A 27,314-nucleotide genomic window follows, 5' to 3' on the forward strand; every position below is an offset into this window, starting at 1 on the left:
GTGCAATGAAAGTGTTGGTGGATATTATCTGCTGATCATTTAGCAGTAAAGGCTTCAGTTCGGAGTATTTTCCCATAAAGCGGCCCTAAAACGAGGGTGATCAGCGATACAGAACGCATCCAGCGATACAGAACGCATCCAGCGATACCGAACACAATCAGCGATACAGAACACAATCAGCGATACAGAACACAATCAGCGATACAGAACGCATCCAGCGATACAGAACACAATCAGCGATACCGAACGTGATCGGCGATACAGAGGGTGATTGGTGATATAGCAAGCGATTATTAGAGATACAGAACGCAATCAGTGATACAGAACGCAATCAGCGATACAGAACGCAATCAGCTAACGCAATCAGCGATACAGAGCGCGATCAGCGACACAGAGCGCGATCAGCGACACAGAGCGCGATCAGCGACACAGAGCGCGATCAGCGACACAGAGCGCGATCAGCGACACAGAGCGCGATCAGCGACACAGAGCGCGATCAGCGACACAGAGCGCGATCAGCGACACAGAGCGCGATCAGCGACACAGAGCGCGATCAGCGACACAGAGCGCGATCAGCGACACAGAGCGCGATCAGCGACACAGAGCGCGATCAGCGACACAGAGCGCGATCAGCGACACAGAGCGCGATCAGCGACACAGAGCGCTATCAGCGACACGGACGCGATCAGCGACACGGACGCAATCAGCGACACCAAACGAGATCAGCATGTCTCATATAGACAATGCAGGTCCTCAGAGCATGTTTTACAGAGATTCGCCACTGCGCCATATCCTTTGTTTATATTAGGAATGTGGTGGAAAGGTTTCTTATTAAGTTAACACAGGATACAGGAAGACACGGACTGAATGTTACGTTATGACAGAGAAAGTGTTTGTGGACAGAAAGTACCGAGCTGACTATTAAGATTCAATCCCAGTCCCTGGATATCGGTCTGCTCACCAGGCTGTGCAATGTGGCCAGTAGCTCACTAGCCGGAGGGATATTTGCCAAACCTCATGATGCAATGCAGCATAGAAAATACCAACACCACTGCATGCCGAAATGCCTATCTATGTGTGAGAAATAGATGGCTACCCCATCATGGCTGCTTTCACCGGACTCATGGTGCGACCAGAATCCTTTCTCTGACTACCGCAAGGCCTTGGGGGGAGCGTAACTTGTACAACATGAAGTTATAATTTCCTTAAAAACTACTTTAAAATCAGGAGTAGTCATAGTTGCCAGTGGTCCTGGAATACTAGCGACAGTCCCTTGCTCAGTAACAGAGCCCATTGTCCTTTATTGAAGATAATGATTCTCTCTGCACAGGAGAACACACAGTTAATAGTTATCGTACTCTCACATATTCATTGGAGCATGTTAAGTGGAACTTTTGTTTGATATGATGTTAATGAAAGTTATAAATAAATTAGCACAGTGGGGGCAGGGAGCCACTAATAAACAGCAAGGAGGGAGGGAAAGGGGGCCGTGTCAGCCGAAAATTCAAAGGAGAGCTAGACAGACTCTTTGGGGTTTATTCACAGTTAATTGTAGTGGAAACCAATCTCAGAATTTAGTCTAAAATGGCAAGCCGTCACCCTATCCCAATCAGTTCTCTACAATTTGAGTTTTAGTTAATAAACCGCATTGTGTCCAACTCTCACTATACTTACGGGATAGGGGGTTAATTGAACCCTTTGTAGAACTGATCCAATTCCATTGTGATGCTACATCTGAATGATGAAACCCGGTTCACAAGGGCATACCCTTCATGGCAAGACACTTTATCATGACCATGCTTGCATGCCACAAAGGGTTAAAACCATGGTTCGTTTCCCTACGATTAATTATTAATGTCATTCTCTTGACAAACAGCAATCTGACGCGGTATGAAATGGAACGGAATAGCTTCCTTCACAGTTAAGGCAGGCAGGCGGCTGTACAGATTGGATTCAATGAATTTGGCCTTCACAGGTTTCCTCAAAATCGGAAACTTTTTGTGTGGCCGGCAGCTTGGCTGTCCTGTGAGGGGGGGAAACTCTGCCCAAGTTATGCGTGTGGCATACAAACGCAGCACACAACACATGGATAGAATCAAAGCGTCTCTGTCGCCAAAGATAAACTGTATCTAATTGTATCTGTGTCTGAATCTCACGAGCGCTCTAGACTTAAGATACATAAATAAAAGTAAGGACGGCGTCCTCATGTGTAGCAATCACGCTGACAAAAGCCGACAATGGGCGGAGCTTGACTCAAAGTTCTGTTTCAGTTACCAATCAAATTCACCCACAATCCATCAGTAAGATCAATCCCGCGGAAGGCAAACTGCGGGCATCATGGCAGAGAGAACAAAATGGCGGCACCCAGATACTGAGGTCCGGCCCCAGGAGGAGGAGATAATAAATATAAATAAATACAAATGGCGATGGGAATGTAATTATTAACGTACAGGCGATATAAAGAGAGGAAAACCAAAAGGAAAAAAAATTAAAAATAAAGATAGGGTCACTTTAAAAACAGGAATTTTATTATCCCAGCCGCCGGATTGACAAGCTCTGAAGGGCTGGCTTATAGCGGTGTGGATTCTATAAATCACTGCCGTTGTCAGAGTTGGCTGAGAGTTGTCTGAGTGTGCTATTCCCCATCACTGTTACACTAGCGAGCACTGATCTTTGAAAGGACCACTCCATACACAGCTGGTTAAAATGCTTTATGTCTATGAAGTTTCCTATTAAAACCCAGGTCTAGAAACATGCTGATTTGTTTTTTAAATTAGAAGAGCCCCCCAGCTGTCAAACAATCAGGGAGGTTCAATTCCTCCTTCCATTAGCTCCACAGAGCTCTCTCAGCATCTAATTGTGGTCCCCAACACCTTCCGTTAAAATTCTGACGTCGGCGCGTCCACGCCCTCGCAAGACCCATTGGCCCGCAAAACATGGGAGGTATAAAATCAGGATGGCACAGGACAGGCCTACTGAGGACATGCCAGTGATGAGGCTTGTGTCACTGGTGGTGCCCACAGGGATGAGCACGGGCATGTCAATCAGTCAAGAATGCCCTCCAGGAAGACCTTTATCACCTGAGTGAAGTTTAAACAATGTGAGTGCATCTAATGACCCATTTACACCGAACGTTTTGTGCACTTTAGTAGTACCAAATCCTAGGATGGCAGACAAGACCAAGAATTTGGCACACACTCACTCAACCTGGAAATGCTGGGAGCTATTATTAAAGGAACACTATAGGGTCTTAACACAAACATGTATTACTAACCCTATAGTATTAAAACCAACATTTAGCCCCCCTGCTAAATATAGTAAAATCTTACCTTTATTCTAGTCTGCAACTGCTGGCCCCTGCCGCTGATTGCCTGCTTGGCTGACATCAACAGAAATGATTCTCTCAACTAATCACAATGCTTTCCCATAGCATTGGCTGAGACTGACAAAGAGGCAGTCAAACACAGCCCTGGCCAATCAGCATCTCCTCATAGAGATACATTCAATCAATGCATCTCTATGAGGAAAGTTCAGTGTCTCCATGCAGAGGGTGGAGACACTGAATGTCAGTCACACTGTGCAGAACTGCCCCAGGAAGCACCTCTAGCAGCCATCTGAGGAGTGGCCAGTGAAGGTATCCCTAGGCCAGGCAAAGGCAACCTTCGGCACTGCAGATGTTTTGGACTACAACTCCCATGATACTTTGCCAGAATTATGGGTGTAAGAGCATTGTGGGAGATGTAGTCCACAACATCTGGAGTGCCAAAGGTTGCCTACCCCTGCCCTAGGCTGTAATGTAAACACTGCATTTTCTTTAAAACAAACAGTGCTTACAGCAAAAAGCCTAAAGGGACTGATTATACTCACAAGAACAAATACAATAAGCTGTAGTTGTTCTGCTGACAATAGTGTCCCTTTAGTTACCTGTAAAAAGTTAGCTATAGATTTAGATTAGATTTAGAGAACATAGCTTGTTAAAAGGAAAAAAGATTTAGCTTTGAGTCAAAATGTACCGGGCATTCTATGCAAATCACTGTCTACAAACATGCTGCATCGTGGGAAAAATGATATCACATGGCGTTTCCTATGCAGTGGAAACAAGTGTGTGTTTTTGAGATTTTGTGTTTGTTTTGTTACTGCCGTTGCACATTTCACTCAAGTAAACATTTCCACAGAGTCTGTAAATATAAAACAGAAACATGACTAATTTAGACCAAACTAGCAGAGCCAGACACAGCTGAATGGCTAGTTTGGTCTGGTCATTTCCACAAACCCTGGCTGTGTGAATAAATAAAGCAAGTCATTGGGTGCATTGACAGACCATTAACCCTTCAGCTTAGCTTTGTATCACCCACAATGAAACTAACATACGCCAGAGCGCTGTACAAATAATATTTTAATATAATGTAACACTTTGTGGGCCGAGGGAATATCTTCCAACCAGGAGTTTTACCCAATTGGTGGAGCGAGGATCCTGGCGCATAAACCTCACGGAGGACAGAGATATATACTCAGCGCTTTACATTAATAACATCACATATCATGGAAGATACTCATCCAAGGGTAAAGTGATCTAAAAAGTGCTGGTCTCTGCAGACTTTAACTTTTCAGAAAAAAAATGGAAAAAAAAAACAAAATAAACTTTTCTGTTGGGAGAAATTGTGGAAAATTTGACAAATCTATCGCATTGCAGGAAAAATGGCAAAATGTCTTATGTCTGATTAATAGAGTCATTATTGTAAAATAACAGAAACATGTAAACACTAAACACGCAGATTTCAAACCATCCAAGCCGTAACGGAGCGACAATTTCATTTTCAATATCAGCATTTTTTTCCTACATTTCCAATTCCAATGAAATGCAATTTGCGGTTTAACACTAAAACAGACGCAATCCGCAGTGATGGTTTCAGGTGTTTGCCCACACGTGATCATTTTAATAATTAGATATTAGACAATCTGTGCCGTTACCATGGCTTCCCACAGCTACAGTGCCGGGACATTACGGGGAGCCAATCTCTGTCATTATGTGGGAGACCTCTGACATGTTGGGGGGCATTACCTCCAAAACAGATCAGTGAGAGGATTAAAAAAAACACAATGATGCTATGGAAACTCCCATGACATTCAGCCAACTGCATAGAATGACATTCTAGTCTAGTGGGTCAGCCGTTGGTCCCAAATGTATAAAAAGCCCTAGATGCCTATTAGTTGTCCCCTGTGATCTTTCAAGCCATCATTCTAACTCCTATCATGCTTATACAGGCACTATAGTCAATATGATTTTCAACTCTCTTAGAATGACTTCTGGCACCAACCTGTCTGTCTTATTAATTATTATTATTATTTATATAGCGCCAGCAAAGTCCGTAGCGCTGTACAATGGGTGGACTAACAGACACGTAATTGTAACCAGACAAATAGACCTACAGGTTAGGAGTGGGATACTATGCTGCTAAACAGATAGATGCTGATGGGGAAGATTTGGTAAAAACGCTCACTATTCCCACTGTATCCTCACCATAAGGACACTGTGAATGCAGTCTGTAATCACACGAAGCTATGCAGACTGCGCCAGGGGCTGTCAGTAGGGGGGATACAGCAAACCACAATCCATACCCTTACATTAATTACTAGAACCGGAAAATAACCACCGACAAGGCCACGGACAGAATACTAATATGATTTGCTATTCCCCTAAATTCCTGCTTTAATGCAAAAGTAAATAAATAAATTAAAAAATGACATTTGCAAAGTTGGTTAGAAAATCCGAATAGCGAATATGGGCCGGAGACTGGATGAGTTGGGGATTTTCACCCCCAGTCTGGTAATTACAAACCATTTCCCACAATGTCCTGCAGGTATCTAAACATATCACGCAGACTATTACATGTGATTAACGTGACCTCAGTCTCTCATGTAGATATAACACAAAGCAGGACTGTCACAACAACCAGAAATATCTGTTGGGTAACAGAAACATGCGCCATTACACATCTTCAGAGCAAAAATGTGCTCATTGAGTAAACAAACAGCCTTATTAAAGGGACACCACAGTCACCAGAGCAAATACAGGGACACTATAGTCAACAGAACAACTTTAGCTTAATGAAGCAGTTTTAGTGTAAAGATATAGACCAGGGGTAGGCAACCTACGGCACTCGAGGTGTCTTTGCCCGGCACTCAAGGCTGCTAGAGCAAAACAGGCTCTGGCCTATCAGGCGTCTCAGTGATACTTCAGATATCTTCTAATACGAAAAGGTGGTGAAGGAAAATCCTCAATTTATGCATTGCAGAACGTAGAGGAAGTGACCTCAGATCAGTTCCTCCCAGCACTTGTGAATGGGAATCCACACTGTAGTAAAGCAGCTTGCAGCTCCTGTTGCAGCTCCTGTCCTTGACCTGTACCTGGCCAGCCTGGTCTCCACTGGAAACCAGGGAAGCCACTCACACTGCTAGATATACACAGACCTGCAGAATAAGCCTCCCCTCATACAAATAATACAATCAGCCCACACACAAACATACACACAATCCGCACAAACGCAACACCACTAACAATCCACATACATGCACACAACCCCACATGCAGCCTCTCACATGCATTACCCCAAACAGCCCCCACACACTACCAAAAACACAATGTGACATATCCATCCACACACAATTCCACAAGCAGCCCTCATACACAGCCCACATTCATATGTATCATACACGATACCATAAACTACTAATGCACATACAGGGCTGCCATCAGAAATTTTGGGGCCCCTGACAAAGCACAAGGTCTGCCCCCCCCCCCCCCTCCCGGGCCAGCTCACGCCCTGCCTTGTCCGCTGACAATGATGCAGGACTGAATGTGGTGTGTATAGTGGAAGTGAATTAGAATGTGTGTAATGGATGTAGTGTTTGTGTTTGTGCAGTGAATGAAGAGTGTGTGTTTGTGTAGCGGATGAAGTGTGTATAGTGAATGCAGAGTGTGTTTGAGTAGTGGATGCAGTGTGTGTACAGTGATGTAGTGTGTGTGTAGTGGATGTAGTGTTTGTACTAGATGAAATGTGTTTAGTGGATGCAGTATCTGTAGTGGATGTAGTGTGTGTATTAGAGGCAGTGTCTGTGTATAGTGAATGCAGAGTGTTTCAATTTGTGGTGGAGAGGCCCGGACTGGCCATCGGGCACACCGGGCAAATGCCCGGTGGGCCGCGGTGGCCAGGGGCCGAGGAAGTCCCAGGATCTCCCCTGCCGGTCTATGCAGGGCCGGCACTATCCTATCGCCGGCCCTGCAGTAGTCCATGGCGGGCCGGTGGGGAGATCAAAGATCTCCCTCACCGGCCCACCTACAGTCCAACGTGGCCACCGGCTGGGGAGAGAGGGAGGGAGCCAGCCTACCAGCAGAGGAACCCGGCGGAGCTCTATCTTGCAGCTCCGCCGGGTTCGTCTCGCGAGATCCGGAGTGTTGCCATGGCAACGACCGGATCTCGCGAGAGTGAACTCTAGCCCGCGGGCTAGAGTTCACTCACCACTGGACCACCAGGGATGAAAGAGTGCCGGTCCCCCCCTCCCAGATACCACAATGCCGGTCCCCCCCTCCCAGGCTAAAAGGTAAGAAGGGAGGGGGGGACATAATGCCTGTTATTTTATTTGTTTATTTCCCCCCCCCCCCCCACACACACACACAATCCATTCTAACATTTATACACAGCAGCATTCTCACACCCATCACACTCAGCACTCTCACACCCATCACACTCAGCACTGTCACACACAGCACACACAGCACTCTCACACACATCACACACAGCACTCTCACACCCATCACACTCAGCACTCTCACACCCATCACACTCAGCACTGTCACACACAGCACACACAGCACTCTCACACACATCATACACAGCACTCTCACACACATCACACACAGCACTCACACCCATCACACTCAGCACTGTCGCACACAGCACTCTCACACACATCACACACCGCACCCTCACACACCACACACATCACACACAGCATCCATCACACACACACTCTCACACCCATCACACACACCCCCATCACACACAGCACTCTCACGCCCATCACACTCAGCACTATCACACACAGCACTCTCACACACATCATACAAAGCACTCTCACACACCGCACTGTCACACACAGCACTCTCACACACATCATACACAGCACTCTCACACACATCATACACAGCACTCTCGCACACATCATACACAGCACTCTCGCACACATCATACACAGCACTCTCACACACATCACACACCGCACCCTCACACACATCACACACCGCACCCTCACACACAGCACTCTCACACACACCGCACCCTCACACACCACACACATCACACACAGCACCCCTCACACACAGCATCCATCACACACACTCTCACACCCATCACACTGAGCACTGTCACGCACATCATACACAGCACTCCCACACTCAGCACTCTCACACACATCATACACAGCACCCTCACACACATCATACACAGCACCCTCACACACATCACACACAGAACTCTCATACACCGCACCCTCACACACACAGCACCCCTCACATACAGCATCCATCACACACACATACTGCACCCCTTACATACACACTACTTCCAAATATATCTATCTATCTATATATATATATATATATACACACATATATATATATATATACATACATACATACGCACACAGATTCATTTTAAGCAAACACATACTACACCCCTAAACACATGCTTTCTACAAACACTACATCACCTATACACACACACACACACACTACAGCCTGTATGCACACACTTGCTATATCCCCTATACACACATTCTCTACAGCCCCTAGCCACATATGCATCACATTACACCACAAACACAACGTGACTAAAACCCACCTTATTACACAATACCACACCACAATCAGCTCACTCTACACACACGCAATCCCACAAGCAGGTTCCAAACACATACACAATACTCTTTCCTGGCCCTTTTGTCTCCTGGTATCCATTTATAGAGACACCAGAGACAAATTGCAAGGAAACACAGTGCAAGCATGTTATTACATTTGCTTGCGCTGTGCAGAACAAATACAGGGCTTTTTTCTCATGCTAGAGCTCTTCAGCAGAGCTCTGTGCATGGTCTGCCCTGGAAGAGCATTGAACCAACATGCTCACTTTGAGAGGGGGCGTGTTTGTCATTGGTGATGACAAAACACACCTCCTCTGCCCCGCCCCCTTCTTAGTGGGCCGCTGTGATAAAAAATGCCCGGGCCGAATTTTTCTCCCAGTCCGGCCCTGGTGGTGGATGTAGTGTGTGTACTGTGAATACAGGATGTTTGTGTAGTGGATGCTGTGTGTACAGTTAATGCAGAGTGTGTGTCAGTATAGTGAATCCAGAGTGTGTGCATAGTTTAGTGAATGCAGAGTGTGTGTTAGTGTGTAATGAATGCAGAGTGTGTGTTAGTGTGTAACAGGGAGCCCACGGGGGCCCGCGGCTGCACACATAGATAGCGATATTCGAGAAAGAAAGTGGGGCCCAGGACTGCCAGAGCAGTCCGGGCCCCCCAGGCCCGTGACAACCGTCATGGTTGTCACCCCCTGATGGCAGCCCTGTACAATATAATAGCTCCTATACGCACAAATACGATACAAAGCAATTACAGTAAAAATAACACAAGCAGAATACAGCAGCATACAAACCTCAATTTAAAAAAAATAGGATTGGCACGCTACGGGACATCACAATCCTATATCGGCACAGTGCTGCTAAAAGGTTGCCTACCCCTGATATAGACCATGCCTCTCAGGTTTCACTGCTAAATTCACTGTCATTTAGGAGTTAAATCACTTTGTTTCTGTTTATGCAGCCCTAGCCACATCTCCCCTGGCTATGGTTGACCGAGCCTGCATGAAAACAAAACTGGTTTCACTTTCAAACAGATGTAATTGTGTATCTCTTTCTCTGTAAATTGAACTTTAATCACATACACGAGACGCTTGCAGGGTCTAGCAAGCTATTAACATAGCAGGGAATAAGAAAATCTAAATTAAACAGAACTTGCAATAAAGGAAGGATAAACTTTAGATGACTCTTTACAGGAAGTGTTTAGGAAGGCTGTGCAAGTTACATGCAGGGAGGTGTGACTAGGGTTCATAAACAAAGTGATTTAACTTCTAAATGGCAGAGAATTGAGCAGTGAGACTGCAGGGGCATGATCTATACACCAAAACCACTTCATTCAGCTAAAGTTGTTTTGGTGACTATAGTGTTTCTTTAACATATAGTATACAGCTTAATGAACGATATACAGCTTAATGTATAGTATACAGCTTATTGTATAGTATACAGCTTATTGTGTTTGTTCTGGTGAGTATAGTCAGTCCCTTCAGGCTTTTTGCAGTAAACACAGTCTTTTCAGAGAAAATGTAGTGTTTACATTACAGCCTAGTGATAACTCCGCTGGCCACTCCTCAGATGGCTGCTAGAGGTGCTTCCTGGGGCAGTGCTGCACAGTGTGACTGACATTCAGTGTCTCCACCCTCTGCATGGGGACACTGAACTTTCCTCATAAAGATACATTGATCAGCCCTAACGGGACTGACTACAATTCGTACCCAGTCAAAATGGGACTCGCTGCGACCTACGCCAAACATTACCAGGACTCGCTGCGACCTACGCCAAACATTACCAGGACTCGCTGCGACCTACGCCAAACATTACGAGGACTCGCTGCGACCTACGCCAAACATTACGAGGACTCGCTGCGACCTACGCCAAACATTACGAGGACTCGCTGCGACCTACGCCAAACATTACGAGGACTCGCTGCGACCTACGCCAAACATTACCAGGACTCGCTGCGACCTACGCCAAACATGCACGGGACTCCCTGCGACCTACGCCAAACATGCACGGGACTCCCTGCGACCTACGCCAAACGTTAACAGGACTCGCCTCGACCTACGCCAAACATTAACAGGACTCGCCAAACATTAACGGGACTCGCCAAGGCCTACGCCAAACATTAACGGGACTCGCCAAACATTAACGGGACTCGCCAAGGCCTACGCCAAACATTAACGGGACTCCTTGCGACCTACGCCAAACATGCACGGGACTCCCTGCGACACCCAGCCCCAGTGGGATTCACTGCAATCTTCAAAACACACTCTCAGGGTTTTTCACTAAAGTGAGGATTCAAATTTGAAATACAAGACCAAAGTAGCCAAAGTTAAAGCAAAGCCGGCTTGCAGAAACTTTCCAGTTCAGTTACTTTGGCCTTAAATTTGAAATCCACTTTGAATCCCCAACATTTCCCACATTATAGAACGACCCTGTCTGGGATCGTATAAATGACATCAGCATCTTTATATGGAGATCGCTGAGCTCATTGCTAATTCTGCAAAACATTTATTTTCTTGGACAAGTTTCCAAAAATCACATGAACCCTAAGGGAGGGTTTGTTTGTAACCGTTAAGTGAGCTGGGAATACAGACTGCCTCCAGCCCCATTTCTATCACACACACTAACACGCAAAAACAAACACACAAACATGCATGCAAACACACAGACACAGTTTACGAAATCACTGGTTATGTCAAAATATAATTTGGTTAAAACTTAGTTTCCCTTAATCCAGACACAGCTCTGTAATATTTAACCCTTTTCTGTGCTACAAAACACAGACCGTCTGTGGCCCACTGTGTAACACTGCAATCTATGTCGGCATTTAGTGTGTAATCATTTTCCAACCCCGCTGACGGTTATAACTCAGAGCAGCGGCGTTGTACATTAATAGGGTGTTAGTAGTGGATGTACTTACAAGACGCAGAGCGCGTAGGCTCCTGTGACGCTCTCGCTATCTCGCACCAAAAAGCTGCCATCTCTGCCAGCCTTTGCCAGTAATTCTTCAGCCGCTGCCCGGCTCAGATCCCGGTGATACCAGGGCAAGGCCATGTTACCGGCAGCTGCCATCGCTCCGACACATCCAGATGTCATGGCCAGTTGGCAGGAGGGGAAATACAAACGTAAATATAAAGTCTCTTTGTCTAAGACAGCGTTATAACTCGGGGCCGGGCTCTGCCCAGCACAGGCTCGTAATAAACAAGAGACACCAAGGAGAAGGCCCAATAATGCCAAGCCAATAAAGTGTAAAACAAAACAAAAAGTTCTGTCTAAATAGAAATGCGGGGACCCTCAGCCGTGCCGGACCCAGGGGAGCTAGGATCCCATTACTGCTATATCCTCCAGCACATTAATCGGAGACACGTCTCAACAAATCCAAAACGTACACTTTCCAGGAGCAGGGTCAGCAGGAGCAGTTGTTTTTGTTCCCTTTGATGTGTAGAAGTTCAGGTTCCATGAAGGCACATGGTAGGGTACAGCTGGTACGGTGCCCACACTAAGGGCCAGATCCCAACCAAGGAATTCAAACCACTTCCTGTGCGCTCTGTCAGTGACTGGCACACACACTTGGTCAACTGGCACACACAGAATAAACTGGCACACACAGAATCAACTGGCAGACACCGGTAAAGCAGGCACACACCGGAGGGATCAACTGGCACACACTGGGTCAACTGACAAGGAATCAACTGTCGCACAGAAGTGATCTCCTGGCACACTCCTGCCCGCATTACTCGTGAAAGCTCCCAGTGCTGGATGCCCCCTGTGGGTGCTGTGTTCTGGGCACCCTGGGGGTGATTGCCTCTGAGTGCAGGTCAGTGGTTGCTGGATGCCAACTGGGGGTGCTCTGTCCTGGGCACCCTGTTGTGATTGCTGCCCTCTGTCTGGCAGGTCAGTGGTTGCTGGATGCCAACTGGGGGTGCTCTGTCCTGGGCACCCTGTTGTGATTGCTGCCCTCTGTCTGGCAGGTCAGTGGGTGCTTGGTGTCCCCTGGGGGTGCTCTGTCCTGGGCACCCTGTTGTGATTGCTGCCCCCTGGGGGTGGCTGTCTCTGAGTGCAGGTCTGCTGGTCCTGGGTGCCCCCTGGGGGTGCTCTGTCTCTGAGTGCAGGTCAGAGGGTGCTGAGTGCCCCCTGGGGGTGGCAGTCTCTGGGTGCAGGTCAGTGGGTGCTGGATGCCCCCTGGGGGTACTCTGTCTCTGAGTGCAGGTCTGTGGGTGCCCCCTGGGGTGCTCTGTCCCTGAGTGCAGGTCAGAGGGTGCTGAGTGCCCCCTGGGGGTGCTCTGTCTCTGAGTGCAGGTCAGAGGGTGCTGAGTGCCCCCTGGGGGTGCTCTGTCTCTGAGGGCAGGTCAGAGGGTGCTGAGTGCCCCCTGAAGGTGCTCTGTCCTGGGCACAGGCTGGCATGGAGTTGGCAGGGGCTGTGTCTGCCCCATGTCTGAGCTGGGCTGCTTGTGGCTCTCTCTCTCTGTTTGATCTGAAAGAGGAAACTCTGAGCTCGGTCTCTCCTCCCCCTTCTCCCCTCCTCCCGCTCATCCTCCCTGCCCAGCTGCTCCCTGGATCCGGCCCCTCCTGCTGCCACACTCACACTCAGTAAGGCCAGCCAGCCTGGAACTCACTCACTGCAGCCAATCTCAGCCAGCCTGGAACTCACTCACTGCAGCCAATCTCAGCCAGCCTGGAACTCACTCACTGCAGCCAATCTCAGCCAGCCTGGAACTCACTCACTGCAGCCAATCTCAGCCAGCCTGGAACTCACTCACTGCAGCCAATCTCAGCCAGCCTGGAACTCACTCACTGCAGCCAGTCTCAGCCAGCCTTGAACTCACTCACTGCAGCCAATCTCAGCCAGCCTGGAACTCACTCACTGCAGCCAATCTCAGCCAGCCTTGAACTAACTCACTGCAGCCAATCTCAGCCAGCCTGGAACTCACTCACTGCAGCCAATCTCAGCCAGCCTGGAACTCACTCACTGCAGCCAATCTCAGCCAGCCTGGAACTCACTCAATGCAGCCAATCTCAGCCAGCCTGGAACTCACTCACTGCAGCCAATCCCAGCCAGCCTGGAACTCACTCACTGCAGCCAATCTCAGCCAGCCTTAAACTCACTCACTGCAGCCAATCTCAGCCAGCCTTAAACTCACTCACTGCAGCCAATCTCAGCCAGCCTTAAACTCACTCACTGCAGCCAATCTCAGCCAGCCTTAAACTCACTCACTGCAGCCAATCTCAGCCAGCCTGGAACTCACTCACTGCAGCCAATCTCAGCCAGCCTGGAACTCACTCACTGCAGCCAATCTCAGCCAGCCTGGAACTCACTCACTGCAGCCAATCTCAGCCAGCCTTAAACTCACTCACTGCAGCCAATCTCAGCCAGCCTGGAACTCACTCACTGCAGCCAATCTCAGCCAGCCTTAAACTCACTCACTGCAGCCAATCTCAGCCAGCCTGGAACTCACTCACTGCAGCCAATCTCAGCCAGCCTGGCATTCACTCACTGCAGCCAATCTCAGCCAGCGTGGCACTCACTGAAGCCATTCTCAGCCAGCCATAAACTCACTCACTGCAGCCAATCTCAGCCAGCCTGGAACTCACTCACTGCAGCCAATCTCAGCCAGCCTTAAACTCACTCACTGCAGCCAATCTCAGCCAGCCTGGAACTCACTCACTGCAGCCAATCTCAGCCAGCCTTAAACTCACTCACTGCAGCCAATCTCAGCCAGCCTGGAACTCACTCACTGCAGCCAATCTCAGCCAACCTGGCATTCACTCACTGCAGCCAATCTCAGCCAGCGTGGCACTCACTGAAGCCATTCTCAGCCAGCCATAAACTCACTCACAGCAGCCAGTCACAGCCAGCCTGGCACTAACTGCAGCCAATCTCAGCCAGCCTGGCACTCATTCACATAACCACACTTGATGTTTGATAACCGTGTATCCTTCAAATTTCACTGCAACAATTCAGATTTTTATGAACAACCTCAACAGCAATGAAACAGTAATAATGTCTGTATATCACAGAGCTCCAAAGCAATAAAACAGTTATAATGTCTGTGTGTATCACAGAGCTCCACAGCAATAAAACAGTAATAATGTCTGTGTGTATCACAGAGCTCCACAGCAATAAAACAGTAATAATGTCTGTGTATATCACAGAGCTCCACAGCAATAAAACAGTAACAATATATGTGTGTATCACAGAGCTCCACAACAATAAAACAGTAATAATGTCTGTGTATATCACAGAGCTCCACAGCAATAAAACAGTAATGTCTGTGTGTATCACAGAGCTCAACAGCAATAAAACAGTAATAATGTCTGTGTATATCACAGAGCTCCACAGCAATAAAACAGTAACAATATATGTGTGTATCAGAGAGCTCCACAGCAATAAAACAGTAATAATGTCTGTGTATATCACAGAGCTCCACAGCAATAAAACAGTAACAATATATGTGTGTATCACAGAGCTCCACGGCAATAAAACAGTAATAATGTCTGTGTATATCACAGAGCTCCACAGCAATAAAACAGTAACAATATATGTGTGTATCACAGAGCTCCACAACAATAAAACAGTAATAATGTCTGTGTATATCACAGAGCTCCACAGCAATAAAACAGTAACAATATATGTGTGTATCACAGAGCTCCACAGCAATAAAACAGTAACAATATATGTGTGTATCGCAGAGCTCCACAGCAATAAAACAGTAGTAATGTCTGTGTGTATCACAGAGCTCCACAGCAATCAAACAGTAACAATATGTGTGTATCACAGAGCTCCACAACAATAAAACAGTAGTAATGTCTGTGTATATCACAGAGCTCCACAGCAATAAAACAGTAATAATGTCTGTGTGTATCACAGAGCTCCACAGCAATAAAACAGTAACAATATATGTGTGTATCACAGAGCTCCACAGCAATAAAACAGTAGTAATGTCTGTGTATATCACAGAGCTCCACAGCAATAAAACAGTAATAATGTCTGTATAATACAGAGCTCCACAGCAATAAAACAGTAATAATGTCTGTGTGTATCACAGAGCTCCACAGCAATAAAACAGTAATAATGTCTGTGTATATCACAGAGCTCCACAACAATAAAACAGTAATAATGTCTGTGTATATCACAGAGCTCCACAGCAATAAAACAGTAACAATATATGTGTGTATCACAGAGCTCCACAGCAATAAAACAGTAATAATGTCTGTATAATACAGAGCTCCACAGCAATAAAACAGTAATAATGTCTGTGTGTATCACAGAGCTCCACAGCAATAAAACAGTAATAATGTCTGTGTGTATCACAGAGCTCCACAGCAATAAAACAGTAATAATGTATGTGTGTGTTTTGGATCAGATCAAGTGTCTGTCTGAGTATCTGCCCCTGTCCAGATCTAAAATGAGATGCGTGGATGCTGAAGAATCACACTGACACCCGGTTCAGATAAATTAAACTTCCAATTCTTTATTGATGTGGTGGGGGGCTGCCGCTTATATGGGCAAAATAATGCATCGTGTGCAAACATGATTCGTAAGCATTTACGTAATTCTCTTGTTGTTGGATTGGATGTTGATGTCGTCAGTTTGGGGGTAGTCCCGGATGGAGGCGCCATCTTGTTACACTAGTGTTTTGGTCGATGGGAGGGGGTGCTCTAGCGGCCATTTTGAGTAAGGAATAAGTATTTGTGTACATATAACAAATAGACATTTTATATACATTTCTTTCTATCCATCACAGTCCCCCCTTAAAATGACTATTTTACATCTGTCCCTATTGGGGTCCTAGCTCATCTGTCCCAATGTGTTTTCTTGCTGCACCTTAGATGAGTGATGGCTTGTCCATCACCCCCCTTGTTACAGACTTTGCACAGAGGGAAGTCAGATGCTGTCCCTAAAGCACTATGGTATTATAGTTGGCAGTGGAGGGACTGCAACGGAGTATAATTTTTTTTTTTTTTTTAATTCTTTCTTTTATTGAGGCATATGAGAATGGGTACAAAAGAAAGAGAGGGAAATGCAATAACAGTTTACAGTTGGGGGTCGGTACATTCAGCTTTAAGAGATTACATTTTCCTGAGAAGTGATGCCTCTTTTTTTTTTTTTCATGTCGTATAACAAAAACTTGACATAACCATATGCAATGCCTGTCTAGCTAAACTATGAAAAGAGAATCATTAGGCTATGCAATATTTTAGTCACGTATTAGGTAGATAAGTTGTCAGGCTGTAGGTTCAGGGTGATGGCAAGCTAGGTAACTATCTGATTATACTTCAGTAGAAAAAACACCGTTATGTGCAGTCAGTCGATTGTGTAGGTATTAGGTTAGACTGACTTGGAGTTGCAAAGGGTGTATAGGCTATAAGTAATAGTGAAGCATGAGTAGGTCAGGTATAATAGGCATATTATTAATACAATTGCTGAGTGTGAGTTAAATGTCGAGGGACATATTAGCCTGGACATAGCCGTGCTTAGTAGTGTATTTATCTGTGTGACAGATGGTACTATGCCTGGCTTTGAGTCTCAGTCCTTTTGGGGAGTCAGCCGATGCCTTGTTGGGGCTGTGTATGTGCCTCATGTGGTGGTCGGTGCAGCTGGTGCAGTCTCCTCGGTGTGAAGGCGCTGACATCCCCTGGGCCATGTAGAGTTGCTGAAGGCACTGAGTGTATCTCCGACCAAGCTGTGTGTCGGGTAAGGTTCGCCTGTCTTGGGCTGAGGTAGCATTGTATGTACCTTCCTGAGGCAGTCACCTCCCCTGATCCAGCTCCCCTCCGCTTCGCTTGCCTTGTCTGGGGAGGTCTTGTGCTCGGCTTCGGTGGTCCCCTCCGTGTCACTGCTTTGCATGGGGGGTGAAAGTACTTGACCCTCCACCTCCGTTCAGCTTCTGATTGTTTGGGCCTTGTAACTCGACTCTGCCCCCTCCGCTTCGGGTTAGCATCACCCTTGTGAGAAATCTGTTGTTGGGGTTGTGCTGCTGTGTGTCCCCGTCTGGCCTCCTGTGAGGTGCGCTGTGGTGAAGCCTGGAGTGGGTCTTCAGACTCTGAGGCTCTCATGCGGGCTTCCAGGGAGTCCCAGAAATTATCGAAGATGCTGTTCAGCCTCATCTCCATTTCCCGCCATGCGTCGGAGGTGTGAGAGGCATCCGCCATATTAAAGACCGCTGGGTCGGTTGGTTTCGGGCTCCACGGAGCCGGTACTGGCCCATCGCTTTGCCAGGGAGTCGGCTGGGGGTAGACCGGGATAACCCCCACCGGTCCAGAGGGGGGGGAACGAGGGCATGCAGACAGATTCCCGGCGTGGCATTGCAGCTGGGGAGCGGCCGTCTCCCCTGCGCCCGCCATGCTTGTAGGCCCAATTGTGAGTTTTGCTCGGTTCGTCGCTGGAGAGGTATCTTTCTCTTCCCCTCGGTGTCTGCTCTCGAGTGGTAGCTTTAAATTCTCGATTAAGTGCCTGTGGGTCTGTGAAATTAGCGTTAAGTGCCGAGTTTAGCAGGAGCTGCTGTGGTGAGCGTCCTCACAGCTCTGCGGTCAGGCCCGCCCCCCGCAACGGAGTATAATTCATCAAAAAATAATTCTCCTCATCTATTTCTTGATGAACGAAAGCACAAGCAGGTGTAGCCTGATCTAGTGCTTTCTCAAAACACTTTTTGTACACAACATACAATAATGGCAAGGATAATTAAAATTACAAGGACGGCTATACCTATTTGGGTCGGGATTTTCTGCCAGCCACTCATCCATCCTAACCATTTATCCCACAGGTCAGTGATCCCAGAGTTCTTCTTCCTCTAATTTCTCTATTGCCAGGGTCACGTTACCATTTGGGCCTGTGTTATCTGGGATTAAGGTACAACATGTCACAGTGTCCGGGAGCATTTTACACACTCCTCCTTTTCCTGCTAAGATCATATCTAAGGCCATTCTATTCTGGAAGGTCATCTGGGACGCAGCCTCTAGCTGCTCAGCTATTTCTTGGAGGGAATCTCTTGTGTACTTTACAAACCATTGTTGTTTCTGATATATGTAATTAATCCAATCTACATTCTTATTGACAGTAATGATTGGGAAAAGGGATTCAAAACCTGCTGCAACTTGGTCCCTTGCTTTGAATTCATCTGGCACCCCCCTTGGCACACCAATGGCATCTATATATACATGGGGGGTCGAAGCTACCTCCTATAGGGGCGTTCCTCTTCTTCCTTATGAGTGAGGGTGACGTAACAAGTGTGTCCTGGGAAGCGTCAGATATAATATGTAGGGGCATAATAACCTTGGCTAGGGCGCATTCTATGGTGGTTTCTCCGGCGGACACTCTTCTGTCCACTTCCCGTGGTTCGCGCGCGGCTTGATAAGCCAGATGGTTGCCTCGTGCTTCATCCGAATTCAGTCTCCTGTGAGCTTTTACCTTCAGTATGGCCACTTCTTCAGGGAGAAGTATGGCATCCATCAGGTCCTTGATAGCCGTGCTGTGTTTGACCGGTGTGCCGGTTGCTGTGAGGAATCCTCTTGTTTTCTAGATTACCCCGAAGTCATGGGCCACGCCTAGTGCATATCTTGAATCCGTGTAGATATTGGCGTGTTTTCCTTCAGAGATTTTGCATGCTGTGGTGAGGGCCTGAAGCTCAGCTTCTTGTGCAGACATGGTTGAGGGGAGTGGGGATGCTTGGAGTACTGCATCCACTGTGGTGACTGCGAATCCAGTATGGTATCTGCCTTGTTCATCTGCATATCTGGAGCCATCTACAAACAGGGTAAGGTCAGGTTCCTGTAAGGCAGTATCATGTACGGTTGGGAGGTGTGTCGTCTCCATCTTCATTTGCTCAAAGCAATCATGAGGTGAGTCCAGATCTTGGTCTGTAGGAGGGGCTTTGGTACATGCATCTTCCGTGTGTACTTGGGGAAAACTGTTTGCACCCCAGTTCAGGGTTTGCCTGGTTATACCCTTTTCGGAGAGCTGGGTCTGACATTCGGTGCTCCATAATTTGGCCATAGGACCAAGTTCTTTCCACGAGGTCCGAGGTCGGAGGGCGCAGATATGGGGGAGGTAAACATGAGGGAGCTAGCTTTCTGACTAGTTGGGAGGATTCCAGGCCTTTTGCAACCAACAGGAGGGTGTCTAGGGGCAACACCCTATACTCTGGACGGGACAGGATTAGGCCTTTTCGTAGGGGTTCTTTAAGGCCTGACACAAAGGCTGCAGATAACATTTGGGTATGGAACTTATTGTACATAATGAAGCCCAGATCCGAAAAGAATTGGGATAACCTGGTGTGGAATTTCTCCACAGATTCTAACTTATCCTGGGTGATATCGTGAATACTGGTAGCCTGATCAGCTAATCTATCTTTGGCCCAATCTCGGAGCTGTTCACAGAACTCTATGCCTGATGCATAATCGTCATTGCTCGTGAGCCGATCACTGGAGAGACTTTTCTCCATAATAGGCCAATAGGCATCTCCTGCTTTTATCTCGCAGAGACTAAGTAAATCACGCCATGCAGCAGCATAGGTCTTTTGGATTTGGGCTACCCTTCGGAAAAAGGGCATAGGTTGTTTCTCTAGTCTGGTAGAGTATTCACCAAGGATGAGGCTTGGGATGGGGTGAATGTGACGTACATTAAGGGGGCCCCTTTCGTTAGAAATTGGACTCTGGGGTTCCCTACATCAGGTTGCGGAGGATTACCTCCTTGTTGGCTACAGCCATCAGGGGGAATCTGGTACCCAAGGGAACTAACAGTGTCGAAAGAGCTAGGGGCCTGCGGCGCTTCGTTGGTAAAGTACGAAGGGAGAGGGCGTAGGGGTTGAGAGGGGGTGGGCAGATCTCCCGCGGACACTAAGGGTTCATCCATAAGGGCGGGCATAACAGGGGTGGGGAAATAGAAGCTGGGTGGGGGCCTTAGGGGCGATGGGTGTCGATACTGGTAATGGGGGGAGGTCACGGAGGCTGGGCCAATTCCTTCCCTTTGTGCCAGGCGCCATCATAGGGCGGTGGCTGACATGCGCTTTCAACATTACAAGTGCCTTCATGATATACATACATTCTCTGTCTACTTCTTCTTCTACCCATCCCTCCTGGTGAATTGCTCTAGCAACTCTGAACCAGGCTTCTGCTGTCTGTACTAGGTTATTGTCTAGTAATAATCCCTTCTTTTCTTTCAGCAGTCTGCGCCAGTCCTCTGGCTGCAGCCGTCCGCCAGCATTCATATTGATGCCACATATCTTAGCTACTTTCTTTGCCTTCCTTACTGCCTCTTCACCTTCTCTTTCTCTCACTATATCACATGCTAAATTACCCTTACTAGGTTTCTCTAACTTCTATCCCATCCTCTCTAATCAAGATGTTATAAGATAGAGACAAACAGGAAAGAGAATGGCTACAGTGCTCGACTGCCACGGAGGTTACCCTGCGTGCGTCTTCTCAAAAAGTAGACTAGTCACTGGGTATGTCCACCCAAGGTGGCCGCAGACTGGAGCGGGGTGAGTAGTGTGTGACCAAACACCTCTCTCAACAAAGTATACAAGAGGAAGAAAACAAGACACCAGCTTACACTTATTGCAAAGAAAAACATATATAATTAAACCAGATTAACCTTCATGTATTTATCTAAAGAGCAAGGATAGACTCAAAATATCTATACCTTCACAGACCCCGCACTATGTGCGCTTCCGACGCCCTCTGTAATGCCATGTGCTTTACCGCGCTACGGACCCTTGCAGAAGTTTGACCACATCAATTTATCCCTGTGAAATTCCCTCCCGTAATCTATCCTTCCCTTATACACAGTACATTCATACCCAGGCGGCAGATAGTCAATATACAGGTTCTATACAAAGAGACTCCGGGCAAGTTATTTACCTGTCTTTGGTGCCCTCCGGTAGCCGACACAGACACAGAGACAGGCCGGTCACAGAGACAGGATATATAGGCAAGATACTAACACAGTCATTACCGTATATCAGAGGCGATCAGTCTCCGTCCCGTTACTGCAGGTCTGCCTCAACGTCCTCTGGGTCGGCTGTCCGTTGGGTCACAAACCGGAGCCCCACATTGGGCGCCAACGTGTTTTGGATCAGATCAAGTGTCTGCCTGAGTATCTGCCCCTGTCCAGATCTAAAATGAGATGCGTGGATGCTGAAGAATCACACTGACACCAGGTTCAGATAAGTGAAATTTCCAATTCTTTATTGATGTGGCGGGGGCTGCCGCTTATATGGGCAAAAGAATGCATCGTGTGCAAACATGATTCGTAAGCATTTACGTAATTCTCGTTGTAAGCTTGTGATTGGTTAAGTCCTTATTTTGGATGTACTTCTTCCGGGATGTTGATGTCGTCAGTTTGGGGGTAGTCACGGATGGAGGCGCCATCTTCTTACACGAGTGTTTTGGTCAATGGGAGGGGGTGCTCTAGCGGCCATTTTGAGTAAGGAATAAGTATTCGTGTACATATAACAAATAGACAATTTATATAATTTTATTTCCATCCATCACATGTGTATCACAGAGCTCAACAGCAATAAAACTCGCAATAATTATGGCTGTGTATATGGCAGAGCTCCACAGCAATAAAACTCACAATAATAACGGGTTCGGTTCTGGGATCCCTTCTATTTAACAGGTTTATAAATGATCTTGAAAAAATCATTGAAAGTCATGTTTACATGTTTGCAGATGACACAAAACTCTGTAAAGTAATACAATGCGAGCAAGATATTACTTTGATGGATTTGGATAGACTGGGGGACTGGGCATTCAAATGGCAGATTACATTTAAAGGGACACTATAGTAACCAGAACAACTACAGCTTATTGAATTTGTTCTGGTGAGTAGAATCATTCCCTTCAGGCTTTTTGCTGTAAACACTGTCTTCTCAGAGAAAATGCAGTGTTTACATTACAGCCTAGTGATAACTTCACTGGCCACTCCTCAGATGGCTGTTAGAGATCCTTCCTGAGTCATGGCTGCCTAAAATGCATCCAAACATTCAGTATCTCCTCCCTCTGCATGCAGACACTGAACTTTCCTCATAGAGATTCATTGATTCAATTCATCTGTATGAGGAGATGCTGATTGGCCAGGGCTGTGTTTGAATTGTGCTGGCTCTGCCCCTGATCTGCCTCTTTGTCAGTCTCAGTCAATCCTATGGGGAAGCACTGTGATTGGATCAGGCCACTACTTTTAACAATGTCAGTAGACTGCTTGTTTTTCTGAGTCTAACAGCATGCAGAGTTACAGCTTCAGGCTTAAATACAGTAAGATTTTTACAATATTTATTGAGGCATGAGGGGCCCAGGGGGGCTAGATGGTAGTGTTAACACTATAGGGTCAGGAATACATGTTTGTGTTCCTGACCCTATAGTGATCCTTTTAATGTATAAAAATGCAAAGTTATGCACTTAGTCGTAAAGAATACACAAGCAACGTATACCCTTAATGGAAGCGAATTAGGGATAACAACACACGAAAAGGACTTGGGAATTGTTATAGACAACAAACTATGCAACAATGTGCAATGTCAATCAGCAGTGGCCAAGGCCAGTAAGGTATTGTCATGCATGAAAAAGGGCATAAATACTTGGGATGAGAATATCATTTTGCCTCTTTATAAATCACTGCTGAGACCACATCTTGAATATGCTGTGCAATTTTGGGCACCTGTTCTAAAGAAGGATATTATGGCACTAGAAAAAGTGCAGAGGCGGGCTACAAAATTTATAAAAGAAATGGAACATATCAGCTATGAAGAAAGGTTAACAAACTTAAACCTCTTTAGTTTAGAAAAACGTTGCCTGAGAGGGAATATGATAACATTATACAAATATATTCGGGGCCAATACAAACCATTGTGTGGAAATCTATTCACAAACCGCACTTTACATAGGACACAAGGTCATGCGTTTAGACTAGAAGAAAGAAGATTTCGTCTAAGGCAAAGAATAGTTTGTTTTTACCATGAAAAAAACAATAAGGATGTGGAATTCTCTGCCTGAAGAAGTGGTTTTATCAGAGTCAATACAGATGTTCAAACAGCAATGTGACAAACTACCCTTTGCCACTGGCTTTTGGAGAGGCCTGCTTGCCAGCCTCTTGCCCTGTGACCATGGCCCCTGGGGTATTTGTGCCTATTGTATTTTGGAGCACTGTTTCTGTCCCTTTAAATGGTACTGGTACAGTTCTGCACTTTTGAAGTGGCACTTTGGATGCAGCCGAAGTAGTCGAAGTGGCCACCATTCGACATACTAACACGTGGCGGCGGCCATTTTACTTCAGTTGAACGCGTTCAGTGATGTTTGGTCGTCGAGTTCATGGTACTGAAATCGGATACGCGATGGCACGAACACCGCTGAACACCTTCTCTGGAACTTCGACGCTTCGACGGGAGTCGTACAGCGTTCGACAATACGTACACCACGTTAACATTGCCTATTTGCACGAATGGCCCCCGTTCATGCATTTGAACAGTATTTGAACTATGGTGAATAGACTGGCCGCACAGCCTAAATATGTGGAACTAATTTGGGCAGGAAAGCCATGCTTGCTTTCGGTCAAATGTAACTTCCATCTATCTCCCGAATCACTGAACTGATTCGCATGATTTTTTTAATATGTTGTTCCCATAATTATGCCTGTAACAACCCCCTACCATGTTGCCAGGGAACCTCTACCTTTTGTTGGTTTAGCCATCATCCACATTGCCTGTACCTAAAGAACAAAGACTATGTCTGGCCCTTTAACTGTTTTGTACAAAGGATTGCTACGTTTGATATGGCACTTCGGATACAGCCGAAGTGCCGAAGTAGTCGAAGTGGCCACCTTTAGACAATCGAACACGTGGCGGCGGCCATTTTAATCCAGTCGAACGCGGTCAACGGTGTGCGCCGTCAAATCCCTGGAACAGAAATCGGCTTCCCCTACCTTTTAACACTGCGGCTGGAGACTAAGTCCCGTTTGAAGATTAAAACGCACGTTCGTATGGGACTTTGTCATTCTGGTGTAAATAAACCTCCATTAGACAATTGAACACCACTGAAACGTAACCCCGGTTTCACTTCGACACTTCAACAGAAGTCGAAGTGCATTCGACGATTCGAATGCCGCCTTCGGATGGGACTTTGTTATTTTTCAGGGCAGAAATAGACCGACCGCGCAGCCTGCATCTGTGGAACTGTTTTGGGCATGCAAAGAGACTGTTTAATATTTCTGGAACTCCTTAACGGATTTGCACGAATTTTGAATATGTTTTTCCCTAAGTTGTGTTGTTCATAAAAATATAAGTTTTATTCCTCTGTGATGAAAAATCAGAAAGTTATAAAAATGCATAAAAAGTATAAGTTTTAGCTTGGAGATAATTGAGTAGATACAGTAAGAAACTCAATTATCTCCCAAGCAGAGGGGAGGGAATCTGTGGGTTGTAACCATTGTCTGATTGGTTAATGTCTAATTGTTTGTGGGTGTCTCCCTTGCATGGGAGCACTGCATAAAAGGAGAGTACCTGTCATTAAAACCTCAGTTTTACTTTACCCTTCAAAACGTAGCTTTGTCTCGTTATTGAAAGGGAACCTGCTCAGCTAATCACTAGCTCTTTTAAGAGCTCTACCTCTCTCTCTCTACTTGGATCCAGCTGATAGAAAGAAGGCTACTCCATTACTGCACCGCATCTTGCCGGGAAAAGGGACGTCTCCAACGGCTGATACCCCCTCTCCACTGGGGTAGCCATTACAATGCCCGTTCAGAAAATATACGTTTTATGGGAATTGGATGTTTAATTTTAATGTTGTGAAAAATGTGTAAAAAGTATTTTTTTCGCTTGGAGATAATTGAGTTGATACAGCAATTAACTCAATTATCTCCCAAGCAGAGGGGAGAATTTACTGTAATGAATTGGAGTGTTTAACTGTGTGACTGTAAACTATTGGTTGTTGAGTTTGTGTTTTCGGTGCCCATCAAGGTCCACGTGGGTGGTAACCTTGGGGGAAAACATGTATAAAAGAAACAATAAAGCCTCAGTTCATTCTGTTCTGATCTGCTTAACCCTCAATACGTAGCCTTGTCTCGTTATTGTTGGGAACTGCTATAATCACACTGGGGATTGCTATACTTTGTATACTCCCCTGAGCTCTAATCACTTAGCTCTTTTAAGAGCTGTTCCTGATACGTTCTCCTGGAGGAGAGGTCTTCCCCACATGGTCCTGGATGTCAGAGGTTGATCCGGGGTGGAAGGAAGACGGCGAGACTACCGTTAAGCTACGGCGGTTGTGGAGTCTGCGGTGGTGTCCGGTGCAGTGCTTATGGTCCTTGGAGTCAGCTAGGAAGCATCCGTCAACGGTGCCAGGTGATCCGTTACAAGCAACTAGATGCATATTTGCAAAAACAGAATATTCAATTATAAAATTTTTCAACTGTAGAGTAAAAGTTTCTTGATCCAAGGATAAATCTGACTGCCATGCTGGGGTCAAGAGGGAATCTTGTTTTGGAAGTTTTTGAAAACTGCATTGTTGCCTTCTTTTGGATCAAGAGCAAAAACCAGATGTGAGCTTACTCTGGGGAGTATTGTGATATAGCAATCCCCAGAGTGTAGGTAGTTCTCCAATCCCCCAAACATGAGCCAAGACTTCATGAAGGGTAGAACAGGTCTGAAGGTTCATTGAACAGCTTGCGTTTTTATACAGTTTTTCCCCACAAGGTTGACGCCCAAGTGAACCTTGTGGGGCACAGGACACAGAATTAACAAACCAATAAAAACAGAGTCTTACATGCAGACACTCCCCTACAGTGTACACAATCCCTCCCCTCTAACTGTGATACAATTAACAGACAATGGGCTAACTCAATTAACTCTAAACAAAAAATAAATTTTTACAAACCCCAAAATACAACATATCCAAAAATCACCCAGAGTGACCTAGTGCTTCCTGAGGACTCCAAGCACTCCGCCAGACACTATAACCACTGTAGACTCCCACGAACCGCCGCAGCTTGGTTGGGGTCTCGCCGTCTCCACCCACTCTGGACCCAAGACCAGGGTCCAGCTTCCAGTAGGTCAACCTCTCCGAATTCCAGAGTGCAGGAACAGGAACATGCTCTTAGCAGAGCTTAGTGATTATACCCTGGGGAGTATAGTGATTATAGCAATCCCCAGAGTGTAGTTCTCCAATCCCCCAAACATGAGCCGAAACTTCATGAAGGTCCAAGATGATCTGAACTTTTTTTTATAATAATTCTTTATTTTTTCAGTGCATGTGAAATATCGTTTGCAGGATATAACATGACATTAATAGGCAATTCGAGAAAGCAGTTTGTGTATACAAAGCATGTGGATAAAGATGCACCATTTTTGTGGTACAGGCAATAGGTAAAAGGTTCTGACCTGAGTCAGGCCTTGCATAAAAACAACAATATTAAA

The 27,314-nt window shown here is 46.3% G+C and overlaps 2 protein-coding genes across 3 annotated transcripts in view; one reads left to right on the forward strand and one right to left on the reverse strand.

The window, feature by feature from the left end:
* Positions 1 to 13,372, reverse strand: part of INPPL1 (inositol polyphosphate phosphatase like 1) — a 122,441-nt gene extending 109,069 nt beyond the window's left edge. The window contains exons 1-2 of one of the 2 annotated variants that reach the window (XM_063432767.1): positions 13,103 to 13,372; positions 11,831 to 12,912 (exon numbers count right to left, since the gene is read on the reverse strand). In XM_063432767.1, coding sequence (XP_063288837.1) covers positions 11,831 to 12,006 — 176 coding nt within the window. In that variant the 5' untranslated portion in view covers positions 12,007 to 12,912; positions 13,103 to 13,372. Of the gene's footprint in view, positions 1 to 11,830; positions 12,917 to 13,102 lie in introns of those variants that run through there. The other variant, XM_063432776.1, reaches the window with a different exon arrangement.
* Positions 1 to 27,314, forward strand: part of CLPB (ClpB family mitochondrial disaggregase) — a 476,081-nt gene that overhangs the window by 345,454 nt on the left and 103,313 nt on the right. The window lies entirely within an intron of this gene.

This window comes from Pelobates fuscus, chromosome 1, assembly GCF_036172605.1.
Source record: "Pelobates fuscus isolate aPelFus1 chromosome 1, aPelFus1.pri, whole genome shotgun sequence".
NCBI classification, from domain to species: Eukaryota; Metazoa; Chordata; class Amphibia; order Anura; family Pelobatidae; genus Pelobates; species Pelobates fuscus.